Here is a 13,200-nt window from a genome sequence, read left to right on the forward strand (position 1 = left end):
AAAATGAGTTTGTTTGTTTGTTGTGTTTTTTTTTTTGTTGTTTGTTTGTTTGTTTTTCAGAAATATTAGAGATAGAAAAAGAAAATTAGTCTTAGTCTTAGAAGTCCATCTTTGAAGATAAATATATGGAAAAGCCTCAGCTAACAGGTTTACGGATACCTTCCTGTATCTACAAAGGTGGTTAGATAAAATTGGTTGTTACATACATAAAAAAGTGCACTCTCAGAAAAACACAATGCAATTGTATCACCTTCTACTTCTCATGCACCGTGATCATGCCTTCAATGATCGCTTTCTTTCTATGCAAGATTCCTTGTTACGTTGGATTTCTTATATTACAGAAGTAAATGTGTTTTATTTAAAGCCTAATATGCGAAAAAAATACAAATATCTGATTTGTTTGGAGTACTTTGATGAAATGAGAAAATGAAATGTGCTCACTGACTTTTAATACTTGTTCTATAGAGATTTCCTTTTTGAAACCTTGCCTTCAGTGGAACCTGCCCCGTATTTTCATACGTTAGTTAATGTTGACAATTCAGGGGGAGAGAAAGGGAGTCAGTCTCTATTATTTAGTCTAGTTTAGGTCATGTATTAGGTTGATCCCTGAGTCATCAATTAAGCATGGACTTCTGGTCCATGGGAAATGCCCTCCCTGAGTAAATAAAAAATAATACACCACCACTTTGGTTTGGAGGTACTGAAGACCTTTATTAAGATGTAATGTTGTGAATGATTTTGGCTGAATGATTAAGAAGGCAGAAATCATGAAAATACCATATATTTTTAAAGCCAAAATTATACTGATTTTGAGCTCTATCAACGTGGTACAGCACAGATTTTATAGGGCTTGGGGATAACATTAAATGAAATAGCTGGGCTGAGGTCCAGGTCTGAGGTGGAAACTCCTGGGGGAGGGTGGAAGGTGAACCTCTGTAGGAGGCTGGTGAAGAAGAGGAAGAGCTCCGTTTTGGCAAGAGTCTCACCAGCACAAATCCTCCGCCCTGGAATGAAATGCAGAATGGACCGTAAGAGAGTCAGTGGGAGCTGCTTCTTCCATGGCTGGAAGAAGTAAAAACCTTGAGCAGCTTTTATTCTGAGAAAGAACAGTGACTTGAAATGTAATGTCTCAAATATATGTATATATATATATATAACACTAGTGCTCAAAAGTGCACAAGAGCCTGAGAGAGAGGATACTTAGTCTTCACAGGTATGATTATAAAGCCAACTAATTATTTTTTTTTTTATTTTCCTAAAAATGGGCTAGTTATATATCTGTATTTCACATGTTTGTATTTTGGGATAAATATATGGAAATGCAATCTGAATTTCTTAATTCCAGTTTTCAGCTAAATGTGCTTTTTTTTTTTTTTTTTAAAAAAAAAAAAACTAACAAAGAACTAACAAAGGCCTGAAGTAAAATTTGATTTTAACTCCCTTGCTTGACTGAAGGTGGAAAACAAGGTGCTAAGGCATGGTTGTGCTATGAACTGAGCATTCCAGGGAATGCCCAGACCTAATGCTCCCTGGATGTGATTTCAGCTGGGAGATTTAGACTTAAATCTGAAAAATAAGGCTTGTGAATTGGCAATATCATAAATTATTTTATGAAAAAAAATGGATTTTACTATATGTTGTATATTGAGTATGATGAGAAGAAAACATACTCAAATGTCACACACAGCTAAAAATACACAAATAAGGTCCATAAAAAGTGCAGAGTATTGTGGGTATATTGGCAAGGGACTGATGTATAGGAATTTAACTGAACAATGACAGAGCCTGGAAAAACAGGAGAGATGCCTTAGAAGGTGCAGTCATTGTGAGGGTAGGAATCTCTCATGCTTTGGAAAATGATACAGGTGTGTAAGCTTAGGTGAACATCACTCTCTGTGGGAAACTCAAATGCAACCCCTTTACATTCATTGTTATTAAAGAGAACTTGGGTATTTACATAATGCAACCCCTCTCTTTTGGCACAGGATATGAAGATTTTTTTGGCTGACACTGCTGAGGACTTTTTGAATGGGACTTTTAAAAGGAGCCAGAAACAAGGACGCCCAGGTCATAGAGTAGAAATGTCATACCTAAACTATCATGGAATTTTCTGAAAGCCTCCCTGGCATTTAAAAAGACACTACAACTTCTATTTTATAATCATTGAATACATAGAAACTGATGACAACCAGAGGCTGAAGGAATTAGTAGACATTTTTGATTACTGTCTACTATCAGAAATGCATCCTGAGAAATGAGTTGTGAAATGGTCCCATGAGAAAGGCAGTGTGGGGAGGCCAGGCTTCAATAACGAAGAACCACTAGTATGAATTGCCTAAGACTGGTACTTGCAACAGTAGTAATTGGAAAACAGAAGGTACCTGCTGAAAATGGCATGAAAGCATCTTTCTTCACAAACTTTCCCTTGGAGTCAAGAAAGTGTTCAGGATAGAACATCTCCGGTTTCTCCCACTGGGATTTATCTTGCAGGACAGAGATCAGCAAGGGGATGATGTAGGTTCCCTGCAAAACAAGACAGTGGAGTTATTCTGTGCAAAAATAATCTGTTGGCAGTAATGACAATAAGATTTTAATCAGCCTGAAAGAAATTTAATCAGCCTGAACAAATCAGCCTGGACAAAGAGATTACTCTGGCTTCTGTTGTGTGCCTTCACAAAAGTGTTCATATATATCACATTAACCATGTCTGAGATTGGAGAAATGCTAAAAGAAACAGTCCTGTAAGCATCTCACCTTGGGAATGAAATAGTCTTTGAGAATGACATCTGTAGTAGTCTCATGAGGCAAATCCAATGGCAGGATACTAGCAAATCGCTGAACTTCATGGATAACAGCATCTGTATATGGCATTTGAGTTCGGTGCTCAATTCGTGGAGGGTTTGACCCTATCACTTGCTCTATCTCTTCTTGAACCTTTCCTGACGAGGGAATACAATATAAGAAACAGACAAGGACTCTTTCATCCCTGAGACATACTGGGCTTTACTGATGTAAAAGTATAAAAGACCTCAACTGAAAAACATAGACTCTGTCACTTTTTTTTTTTTTTTTTTTTCTTCTTTCAGAAATAATGGGAGGTGGACAGATTTACGTTGTCTGATTATTTCTTTGCCACTTAGAAACCTGGATTTGGTTAATTTAAATGGATAATTTAAGAGTGCTCCCAATCCAGAGAAGGTTAAAAAAAAAAAAAAAAAAAGAGAGAGAGAGAAGAAGAAAACCATATTTCATTGACTTGCTACATTTTAACAATTTTGGTGAATGTTTTCCAGTGTTATCATTATTATTATTAATATTATTATTATTATTTGGCCTCTCTTCTGCCTGAAATTTCTTGTTCTGTGTCAAAAGCTCTGCTAGACTCCTAACAACTCTGAAACATAAGCTGGACTGTAGATGTTAAATGAAGAACAATTCCCTGAACGTCCTCAAGCATTTAAAGACACCGATTTTCTGAAAGAAATCTGGAACAATTCCATTGCCCAACAAAGGACACCTCTGTTTTTCCAACTAATGAGAACCTGGCCAATACAAAATCTGTCGATAATCTACTGATAGGCTGACCAAAGTGCCACTTACTGGGTCTCAACCAGAGGGCATAGTGATACTTGGATAATAATTAACTGAAAGTATTGGCTTCTTTAAACTTGGTGTGTTAACAGATTTGTTGACCCTCAAGGGTCCTCTTCAGTTCACAAGTGTAAGAGCATCTGTCATAAAACCACTTACTCTGAATTTCAGGGTACTTGAGCATCAGCAGAAGGCTCCAGTTTAGTGTGGAGGAAATTGTCTCAAGGCCAGCAGTGAACAAATTGCTCACCAAGCTTAGCAAGTTGTCATTATGGAAATACCCATTGGAAGTGGATTTCTCCTGAAAGAAGTGGATGAGGTAAAAAGATGAAAACTTAAAGCTTTCCATAGGAAAATGCAATATAGATAGCTAAACATTTACTAAAAGTAATTTTATTTTATTTTTTATTTTTTTTTTTATAAAAAGTGTGAAAGACAAAGAGCTTTGGGCTTGTACCCAGAGAAGAGCATTGAAAGAAGTTTTATGTTTTGCATGATCTCTGCCCTTATTGGGGCCAGCTGCAAAGAGATCTGTTTTCCCTATGAAAAAGGTAAGTAAGATATATAACAGCCCCCAGATAAGGATCCCACTAGAGCCCAGGTAGTACTTTTGTTATGTAACACCTTATGTTTTTAAAATAGTCAGAAAAGCTAGGACAGTCAGAGCAGATAGAAAGATGCAGCCTTGGTAAACTGTACAAGTAAATAAAGAAGTTAAATTTAGAAGGATTTATGTTAGGACATATAACTATAATTATTAGGACTCAAAGGAAATTGTAAATGTCTTCATATAACCATAAAAGTTTGAAGAAATGGAAAGAAGATTCAATTACCTGCTGCTGTTTAACAAGGAAAGCATCAATAAAACTTCTTAGATCATTTTTGTCCAGAGTTTTGAGATGTTCTATAAAAGTAACTTTCACATAAGCCTGGAATTCATCTTTATTTTTGAGAAGAGTCTTGTTAGCCCTTAGGAGGAATCCAAGGTATGGGAAGATGTTGTACATCTACAAGAGTGAAAGGCTTTAGATAAAATTTACCAGTCAAAGGCCTGAAAACATTTTACAGGAACAAATGAATGATATCATGCCCATTTTGCCCATTTTGCAGATACAAAGACAAAGGCTTAAGATTAATATTTTCTTCTTTAGAACATTACCGGATGAATTCATTGTTGAAAATCCACCGGGGAAACCTCTCAGCCCCAAATTACTGGAAACTGAGAGATTATTTTGCAGGAGAAGCATAGGTGTGACTTGAACATCTGCAGCTGGCCAGCAGGAGACAGTGGTGGGACAGATCTTTGGACTGATTGTGTAGCTCCTTGTATGTTCTTAAAAACCTTTCCCTCCTTGCAGACCACCTCTACCATCACTTGAAAGCAACAAGTAACAGCAAAAATTCAAAGACTACCACAGTTATTTCACATGCATCTTCTTAGTCTGTGTCACCACACAGGCATATATGGATCATACTTCAAAATATGAGGAAGAAATTGGAGTAAAAAGCTGTGTTTGCCACTGTTACAACAGTATAAATGGTGATATGTTAAATCCTTGCTGTCTGGTGAATGGAAGCAGAACTGCACAAATGTATACAGTGGGATCTGTGCAGCTGATGAAATGTCTAAAAATTGTGAAACTTCAAGTTTTTTAAAAAAAGAACCCGTACCACATGCTAACTGAAATGTTGTCCAGCAAGGTTTTTTTATTTTATTTATTTATTTATTTATTATTATTGTTGTTGTTGTTTTGGCCAGCTCTTCTGCTAACATTTTTTCCTGTTTCAAAGCCTGAAGGGAGAGAATTGTGGCAGTATTGCATTCAGTTAGCTAAGAATATTTATTAATCATTGAGATATTTCTGTGTAGCAGAAGCATGCAAAAATATATTCTGTGTTCTTCTTGTACAGGTAGACCATGAACTCTGTAGCTTCTCCCTGTCCCATGCTCTGAGAGAGTGTCCTGTGTTGTCCTGTCACTATATGTGTGAAACATTTTGGGAGAATGCTGGGCTTGCTGGTCATGCACTATAAGGTGTGTGTATAGAGATAGATCTCTGCTTTCTCAGATAAGAGTGGCTGGGAGAAGATTGTGTCCAAAAAAAGTTCCATGGTCCTGACTGTACTTTTCTGCCATAATCTTTGGAATAGGACCAAGGGAGGAGTAACAGCTCTAAAGAGCTTTGTTTGTTTGTTTGTTTGTTTGTTTGTTTGTTTTTGTTTTGTTTTGTTTGTTTCTTTGTTTGTTGAATAATTAGCTTTGAGCTCAAGGAAATGAGCTGTTGTTGTTTTAGTTGTTGAAGGAGTTAAAAGGGTTACAGAATCATACACTATCACACAATGGTTAAGGGCCCCTCTGGTCTCCCCTACCTTATGAACCTCCCCCCCACGCCCCCAGGGGGTGCCCAGCCCCACGTCCCTGGGCTCGGGGAGCTCTCCAAGGAGCAGCCCTCGGTCCCTCTCGGGGCAGCCTGTGCCAGGGCTCCGGCACCCTCCCAGCCCAGCAGTGCTGCCTGAGGGGCAGGGGGAGCCGCCGGGGCTTCAGGCTGGGCCCTGGGCCTCTGGGCCTGGCCCTGGGCACCTCTGAGCAGGCTCCGGCCTCTCCGCACCTCCCTGCGGGTATCCACAGTCATTGATAAGGTCCTCCCGAACCTTCTTTTCTCTAGGCTAAAAAGTCACAGCTGCCTACTGTCTAGAAAAATTGTCATGGTCTATATACTGGAAGTTGAGACACCTGCCCTGGCGGTGTATCATCACTGCTGCATTTACCAAGCTGGGAGACAACCCAGTGCTCCCCTTTCTCTGACAGGCAGCAACTTACAGGATTTCACTGCTTTTCTTAAAGACCAATTCAGTGGGCATTTTGGACAGCATTGCTGCCAGAAAAACAAACAAACCCACAAGCCTTGTTGTCTTCCCCTCTCAAGTGTTCCTTTCCTCATATCAGACTTGACTGTACCAACACGAGCATCCAAATTCCTGAACAATACACTGCACTGGTAAAGTGATCTCATAGAAAATTAAACTCACTAATCTCTCTTGCCCTCTATCTTTTTATTTTATATTATTTTATTTTACTTCATTTCATTTATTTTTTTTTTTTCCTACACCCATTTTATGTTAGTACTCTGCAAAGAATTCAATCAAAAGGGAGAAAATGTCTCAGAGCAAGGGAGATGGAAGAATAGTCTGATTTTTTCAGTCCAGATTTAACACTCATCAAACTATAGTTTAAGTAGGTCTTTGAGAGATTGGGGATTTGGTTGTGGGTTTTAAGGTTGCCACATTTTCTCTTAAGCTTTGTTTTGGCCCGGGAAGTTCTTGTAAACCTATTATCTCTCAGTATCTCAGATTTTTCTGTTTAATACAAGCAATGGACATGTTACTATGTTCCCATGGTGTCCAGTAGAATAGCAACATAAAAATGTTTAACATTACCGTAACCAAAGGTTTCCCAGCAAGCCTCACGCTTTCATTGGTCAACTGTAGAAGTCTTATAAATCTGGAATCCTTGTAGTCGAATCGTTTTCCCAGTAATATTGACACAATTATGTTAGCAACTGCTGAATTAATTATTTTACTAGCATCAAAGGGCTTTCCTACACAATGAACAAAGAAAGACATTACATCGTGGCAAGAGAATATATATATTTAATACTAATTACTGCTATTTGTTTATTTTTGTTATTAGTGATTATTATTCATTATTAGAAAACCATACCAAACCAACAAAAAAATGGCTCAGCCTGAGGTGTACAACAGGTGAAGGACTTGAGGTTAATGCCAAGCCTCTGGGTACCTGAACAAAACTTTAGAGATCTGAAGAACAGCCTAATCTACCCACCTTCTTGTGACCCAATGGTGTCTAACAGGTATCCATACTCCTCCACAATGCGGTCTTCAATGGCCCTTTTTCCCATTCCAAAATCTCGTAAGGTTGTGAGGGTAAATCTTCGCATCACTTTCCAGTTTTCACCATGAGCAAAAACAAGCCCTGACACAAAGAGAAGATTTCAATGCAGTAGCAAATTAGAAATACCTAATTTTCAGACACATAATGTAGGTAGTAATAGCAGTAACTTTTCAAACAGGTTAGATTACATCTGGATGAGGAAGAAAAACAACTTTTCTTTCAGGATGTTCAGACTTCAACAATAGGTTTCATTGAAATAAAACAAAACAAAAACTATTTAAAAGATATTAAAGATAGTTAATCAAGAATAATATATATCTCTGAGAGACAGTTGTCACTGAAAGAGAGGATTGGAAATTCAAGTTCAAATTTCTAATCATCATCCTTTGAAAGTGGGACTGAACTACTGGACTGAGATCCTGTGTCTCTGATTATTGCAGTAAACACCTGAATAGGCACAAATGTGTTTTAAATTTAGCCAAGGTCTTAAACCCTCCTAATTGTTTTTTCACTGGAGTTGTTACACACTAGGTAACTGACTATTACAGTTATATTTTTCTTTTAATATATATATATATATAAAGAAAACTTACATGCAATAATTTGACTAAAAGATGCAATTATGGAAATACTTGGAGAATTATTCCTGAATTTGTCTGAGGGTCTTTGTAGAGCTAAACATTAATTTCTGATGCAAAATTAGAATTGTTTGAATGTGAAATTCTTATTTGGAAACTCAACTTGGTATACAGTATTTCACTTATTAAAATAAATCCCCAGTTCTGTATGTGTTCCATTCTAATGCCACATTTAAGAACACTATTCACCACTTGAAATGAGAAGCAGCAGTATAACACTCCTGTGATTTCAGGAAAAAGAGGTTCTGTGGTAAGCTACAAATAACCAAAGCCCAGAATCATACCAGGAAAACTAGAAATGCCTTCCCTGTCATGCATACCATTGCTCTAGATCCTGAAAGTGGGGCAATTCTGTTATTACTGTGTGAATAACTATTTGTTTATAGCTTTCCACATGTATTTCCAATGCCTTATATTGATTCTGATTCTAAGTGATATGCTTGCCTCTGCTTTTTCTGTAGGAAATACGGTTTTTGAATAAGTCAAGCTGGATAGGAAAAATAAAACCAACTCACCATATCCTTTGGTCAAATCTTCAAAGATTGGGATTTTAGGTCTCTCTGCAAATGCATCTGCCTGGTTTACAAGAGCTTCCTTCACTGTCTCATACCCAGAAAGCACTACTATTTTCCTTTGTCCCATCTGAACACTGTAGACTGGACCATATTCTTTTGACAGCTGACAGAGGAAGATAACAGTGATTTACAACTTGTACAGCCTACAAACACATTCACCACCTTTTCAGTGCTGCTTATCTTCCCATCCTGCCTCTAAATTACAAAAATGTGAAATGTTTTAGGACAGAGAAAGAGAATTAATGTAAATAGAGACATTATGATGATTAATGACTGAATAGCACAGTTAAGAGTGGAGCCACCTGAAAGCCCCAAACAATCAAGGAGCCACTGAGTGTTTCCTCTATGCCAACAGCTCTGACTTCCCTCAGAAACCCATGTAAGTTTAATTTTTGTCTCAGTTTTTCACACTGATCTTTATGTTATTGTGTTTCTTTCATTTAGGCAGCTCCACACTCACAGACTAAACCTATTCAAACCTTTGTTACTGTATAAAAAATAACAGTGTTTCTGGGCCACAATCTAGCATCAGATAAATTCTCACTTTTAGCATATGACTACAATCAACATGAATCTGTCTACAAAGAGGGTCTCAGAGACCCTGTTTTGTCTAAGGTGGTACCTTTTTAGCTTGAATTATTTTCACTTAACTCAATGTTCTTGGTTTTCCTGACTGCACTTATTTTTGGTGTGTTTTCACAGAGAATCAGAAGGCAACTATTTGGCATTGCTATGCAAAGTAACCAACAGCTGGTAAGCAAATGCAGCCAACTATATGAAATACAGCAGCAGTGACATGTGGCTGAATTACGGCTAGCTTCTTTGATAATATTGTTATCCCAGACTAATGTAGCTGTAGCAGAAATTGATCTTATCAAATGGTGTTCTCTAACAGCTTTCCACCATTTGCAGTGTTGATGCTCAGGGTGAATGTTTCATTTCAATGAATTCAGATTCATTTACACACTAAGTATATGAAAATTTTAAACCTTGAGCTAAGCTCAGGTTAGAGGACAAACTTCTTCCAATATAATAGATGCATTGGAATTAAAGCAGAGACTTTTGCCAACCCACTTCAGTATTCGACTGCATTGAATAGCTACAGATGATTTGCCAGATACTGCATCTGAGTGGTTGTGACATACGTACAGACTTGTAGGTTAGATATTCCTTTTAAAATCACCAGCAAGGAGATATATGAAATTTCAATGTCTACTAATAAATAAATAATAAAAAAGGGAAAGAAACAGCTTCATAGAAGTCCTCTGACTCAAAATCAAAAAGGACTACAGTAAACTAAAGAAAGCACTAGAAGAAAAGCAGGATATATATATATATATATTTTTTTTTTTTCCTTTGGTTTTCTTGGATTTTTCTGTATATTCTGGCAACTATAGTCCCTTATGGTTATCTTCAAGGCTGGGGGAAAGAAAGAAAGAAAGGAACATGACAGGGGCTGTTGAATCAGTGAAGACAGGAGGCTACAATCACAACCCTAGGCATATCAATCAATGGAAAGTAGACGGATTTATTCAAATCACTCCTTGACTTTTTTTTTTTTTTTTTTTTTTCCACAAAATTACCACAAAAATAAAGTGAGGACTTGCCATTAATTTGATAGAAGTTTAAGGCTGAAACCCAAGTGCATGAAGTTGCAGTGAAGGGAGAAGGTGTTAAAGAACAAATCTTGCTGCATTCAGAGTTCCCTGCTCAAATAACTGTCTCCTTTCCCTTGCTATGGGTCATCTCTGAAGCAACATGTCAGGGAAAACTTTGACATCTTGGACTGTGGGGCTATGTGTAATTATGTGACCAGTAGAAAAGATAATGGCTACCTGTAGATAAGTCTTGTAGGGTCTCTTCAAGTCAAACAAATGAAGATTTCCAATGATAGGTAATGCTCTTGGTCCTGGGGGAAGATTCTTTCTCCGGTTGCTATTCAAGAAACTTCCAATTTTCAAAATGATCAGAAAAGTCAGGATGAACACTAAACCCACAGTAGTGCTGCTGCTCCAGTCCATCTCTATTCAGCTGAGTATTTGCTACAGAAAAAAAAAAGAGAAAATGTGAACTCGGATTCTCTGTCTTCCTGCAAAATTTTGCTGTGATAAACACTAGTCCATAAGCCTTTTTCCCAGTGGAAGGTATTTCTTGTGGCTAGTGACTGGTTTATTCTCTTCCCCTGTGCTTGTTAATGAATTGTTGTTTTGGTATGTAGGCAGGTAAATGTCAAGCTTGTGTGATTGGCCATTGTGTATCTTTCATTGTTCAAGAATGAAAGTCCAAGCCCTTGGACACCCACAGGTCATGAACCTGCTGTTTGGTATAACAGTCACAAATTCTGCATGCCCTGCAAGTTACTGATTAATTAGATTTTCGTCATTAGTTCAGGCATGGCCTTGATATACTGAGTGCTGAAATCAGAGAGAGATTCTTTCTAAGTGCTTAGGCATTGGTATAACTTTGCTCCCCTTGGATTCATCGGGAATTTCAAATCACAGAGTCACAGAATCATTGAGATTGGAAAGGACCTCTGGGTCCATCTGGTCCAACCCACTTGCTCCAGCAGGGCCACCTAGAGCAGGGTGCCCAGCATCACGTCCAGGTGGCTGTTGGAGATGTCAAAGGAGGACATCATCCATAATGTCTCTGGACAGCCTGTTCCAGTGCTCTGTCACCCTCACATTAAATAATTTTTTCCTCATGTTCAGATGGAACATCCTGTGTTTCAATTTGCACCCTTTGCCTCTTGTCTTGTCTCTGGGCACCATCAAAAAGAGTCTGCCTTGTTGTCCTGACACCCTCCTTTAAGATATTTGTATACATTGGTAAGATCCCCTCTCAGTCTTCTCCTCTCCAGGCTAAGCAGGCCTAGCTGTCTCAGTCTTTCCTCACAAGAGAGATGCTCCAGTCCCCAGATTGTCTCTGTAGCCCTGAGTGAACAGCACGTAGCACGTGATTGAATGGCTCTGTGGTACTTAGCTGTCTGCTGGGTTAAACCACAACAGGAGCCCAGAACTGGACACACTACTCCACATGTGGCCTCACCAATGCTGAGTACAGGGACAGGTTACAGATTCACCTCCCTCAGCCAGCTGGAAATACTTTTCCTGATACATCCAAGGATACAATGAGCCTTCTTTGCAGTAATGGCATACTGCTGGTTCAAGTTCAACTTCATGTTCTTGTTGAACTTCATGAAGTTCTTGTTGAACTTCATGAGGTTCTTGTCAGCCCATTCCTCCAGCCTGTCCACATCCCTCTGGGTGGCATCACGACCCTCTGGCATATCAGTCACTCCTCAGTTTTGTGTCAAGAGCGAATTTTCTGAAGGTACACTCTCCCCCCTCATCTATACAATTAAGGATTATGTTAAACAGACCTGGACCCTGTATTGATTGTTGGGTGCTCTTCTCATTATGGCCTCCAATTAGACTTTGCACCTCTGACCACTACCCTTTAGGTCCATCCATTCAGCCAGTTCACAACCCACCTCACTGTCTGGTCATCCATCCTACACTTTATTTCTCTATGGAGATCTTATGGCAAACAGTGTCAAAAGTTTTCCTGAAGTCCAGAAAGACTAGGTAATTTTTCAGGTGTTCTTATGACTAAAAAGCTACAGCATGGTTCTTTAATAAAGAAGTTGGAGGGGCCTAGAGGGCACCAGGGAAGGACTGATTTGCCCGGTTCCCACTGGAAGCACAGCACTGGTTAGACACAGGCGCCTTTGCAGAAGCAATTTCAGATGCAAAAGAAGATATTCCAGCTTAGAAGAATGACACCGGCAATGGTTTGATTTGAAATGGAAAATGATTTATTGTTTTTTCTGCGTTTTTGTCATTCTCATCAGCATGCATATAATTCTCTACATTTCAGTGTGTGTGTGTGTATGCGTTCAGGGCACTCGTGTTGGAACAAAATGTGTCATGGATCATTTTCACTGGGAAGCTTGGGTGCAGCTGTGTTGGAGGTGTGGAAGGCCTTGTGTGTGTGATCTGTGCAGTACCCTGTGAGCTCTGTCCCAGAGTCCAGCCTCAGTCTTTCTCCTTGAGGTGGTGTAGGAATTGACTGAATAAAATGGACTTTGCTATCCCATCATGGGATTCATCCTCACAAAGACCATCAATTTGCCTGTTCAAGGAGTAACATTTGTCAGGACTGCCGCCTGCTGTAATGGTGAGTGACATATGTCTTGCTGTGATTCAAGGTGTACTCTGGCTAAACATCCCTTATCAGATTCAGAAGTACCAACATTCCCACGTGGGTCTAGAGACAGACTAAGATATTTCATCTGGGTATTTCGGGGAAAGAAGATGGCTGATAAACCCCCTAGGAACGTGGCACTGCGCAGACCTCATGAGTCACTGGGGGAACGGTAAGCCCAGTAGTGTGAGAGAGGTCCAGATCTGAGGTGGAAACTCCTGGGGGAGGGTGGAAGGTGAACCTCTGTAGGAGGCTGGTGAAGAAGAGGAAGAGCTCC

At 39.0% G+C, this 13,200-nt stretch overlaps 2 protein-coding genes across 4 annotated transcripts in view; both read right to left on the reverse strand.

Annotated features, from left to right (window-relative positions):
- Positions 1-789: 789 nt before the first annotated feature.
- Positions 790-13,200, reverse strand: part of LOC118163730 (cytochrome P450 2K6-like) — a 20,922-nt gene continuing 8,511 nt past the window's right edge. Inside the window, exons 1-9 of one of the 3 annotated variants that reach the window (XM_035320659.1) lie at positions 10,553-10,975; positions 8,658-8,820; positions 7,436-7,585; positions 7,030-7,190; positions 4,425-4,598; positions 3,751-3,892; positions 2,755-2,939; positions 2,382-2,523; positions 790-1,004 (exon numbers count right to left, since the gene is read on the reverse strand). In XM_035320659.1, the coding sequence (XP_035176550.1) occupies positions 820-1,004; positions 2,382-2,523; positions 2,755-2,939; positions 3,751-3,892; positions 4,425-4,598; positions 7,030-7,190; positions 7,436-7,585; positions 8,658-8,820; positions 10,553-10,738 (1,488 nt within the window). In that variant the 5' untranslated portion in view covers positions 10,739-10,975 and the 3' untranslated portion in view covers positions 790-819. Of the gene's footprint in view, positions 1,005-2,381; positions 2,524-2,754; positions 2,940-3,750; positions 3,893-4,424; positions 4,599-7,029; positions 7,191-7,435; positions 7,586-8,657; positions 8,821-10,552; positions 10,976-12,511 lie in introns of those variants that run through there. The other 2 variants (XM_035320660.1, XM_035320661.1) reach the window with 2 other exon arrangements.
- RHAG (Rh associated glycoprotein) overlaps positions 9,285-13,200 on the reverse strand; it is a 31,376-nt gene continuing 27,460 nt past the window's right edge. Inside the window, exon 11 of the mRNA XM_035320663.1 lies at positions 9,285-9,295. The gene's annotated coding sequence lies outside the window, so the exon portion shown is untranslated. The remainder of the gene's footprint in view (positions 9,296-13,200) is intronic.

The sequence above is a fragment of the Oxyura jamaicensis genome, chromosome 3 (genome assembly GCF_011077185.1).
Source record: "Oxyura jamaicensis isolate SHBP4307 breed ruddy duck chromosome 3, BPBGC_Ojam_1.0, whole genome shotgun sequence".
In the NCBI taxonomy this organism is placed as follows: Eukaryota; Metazoa; Chordata; class Aves; order Anseriformes; family Anatidae; genus Oxyura; species Oxyura jamaicensis.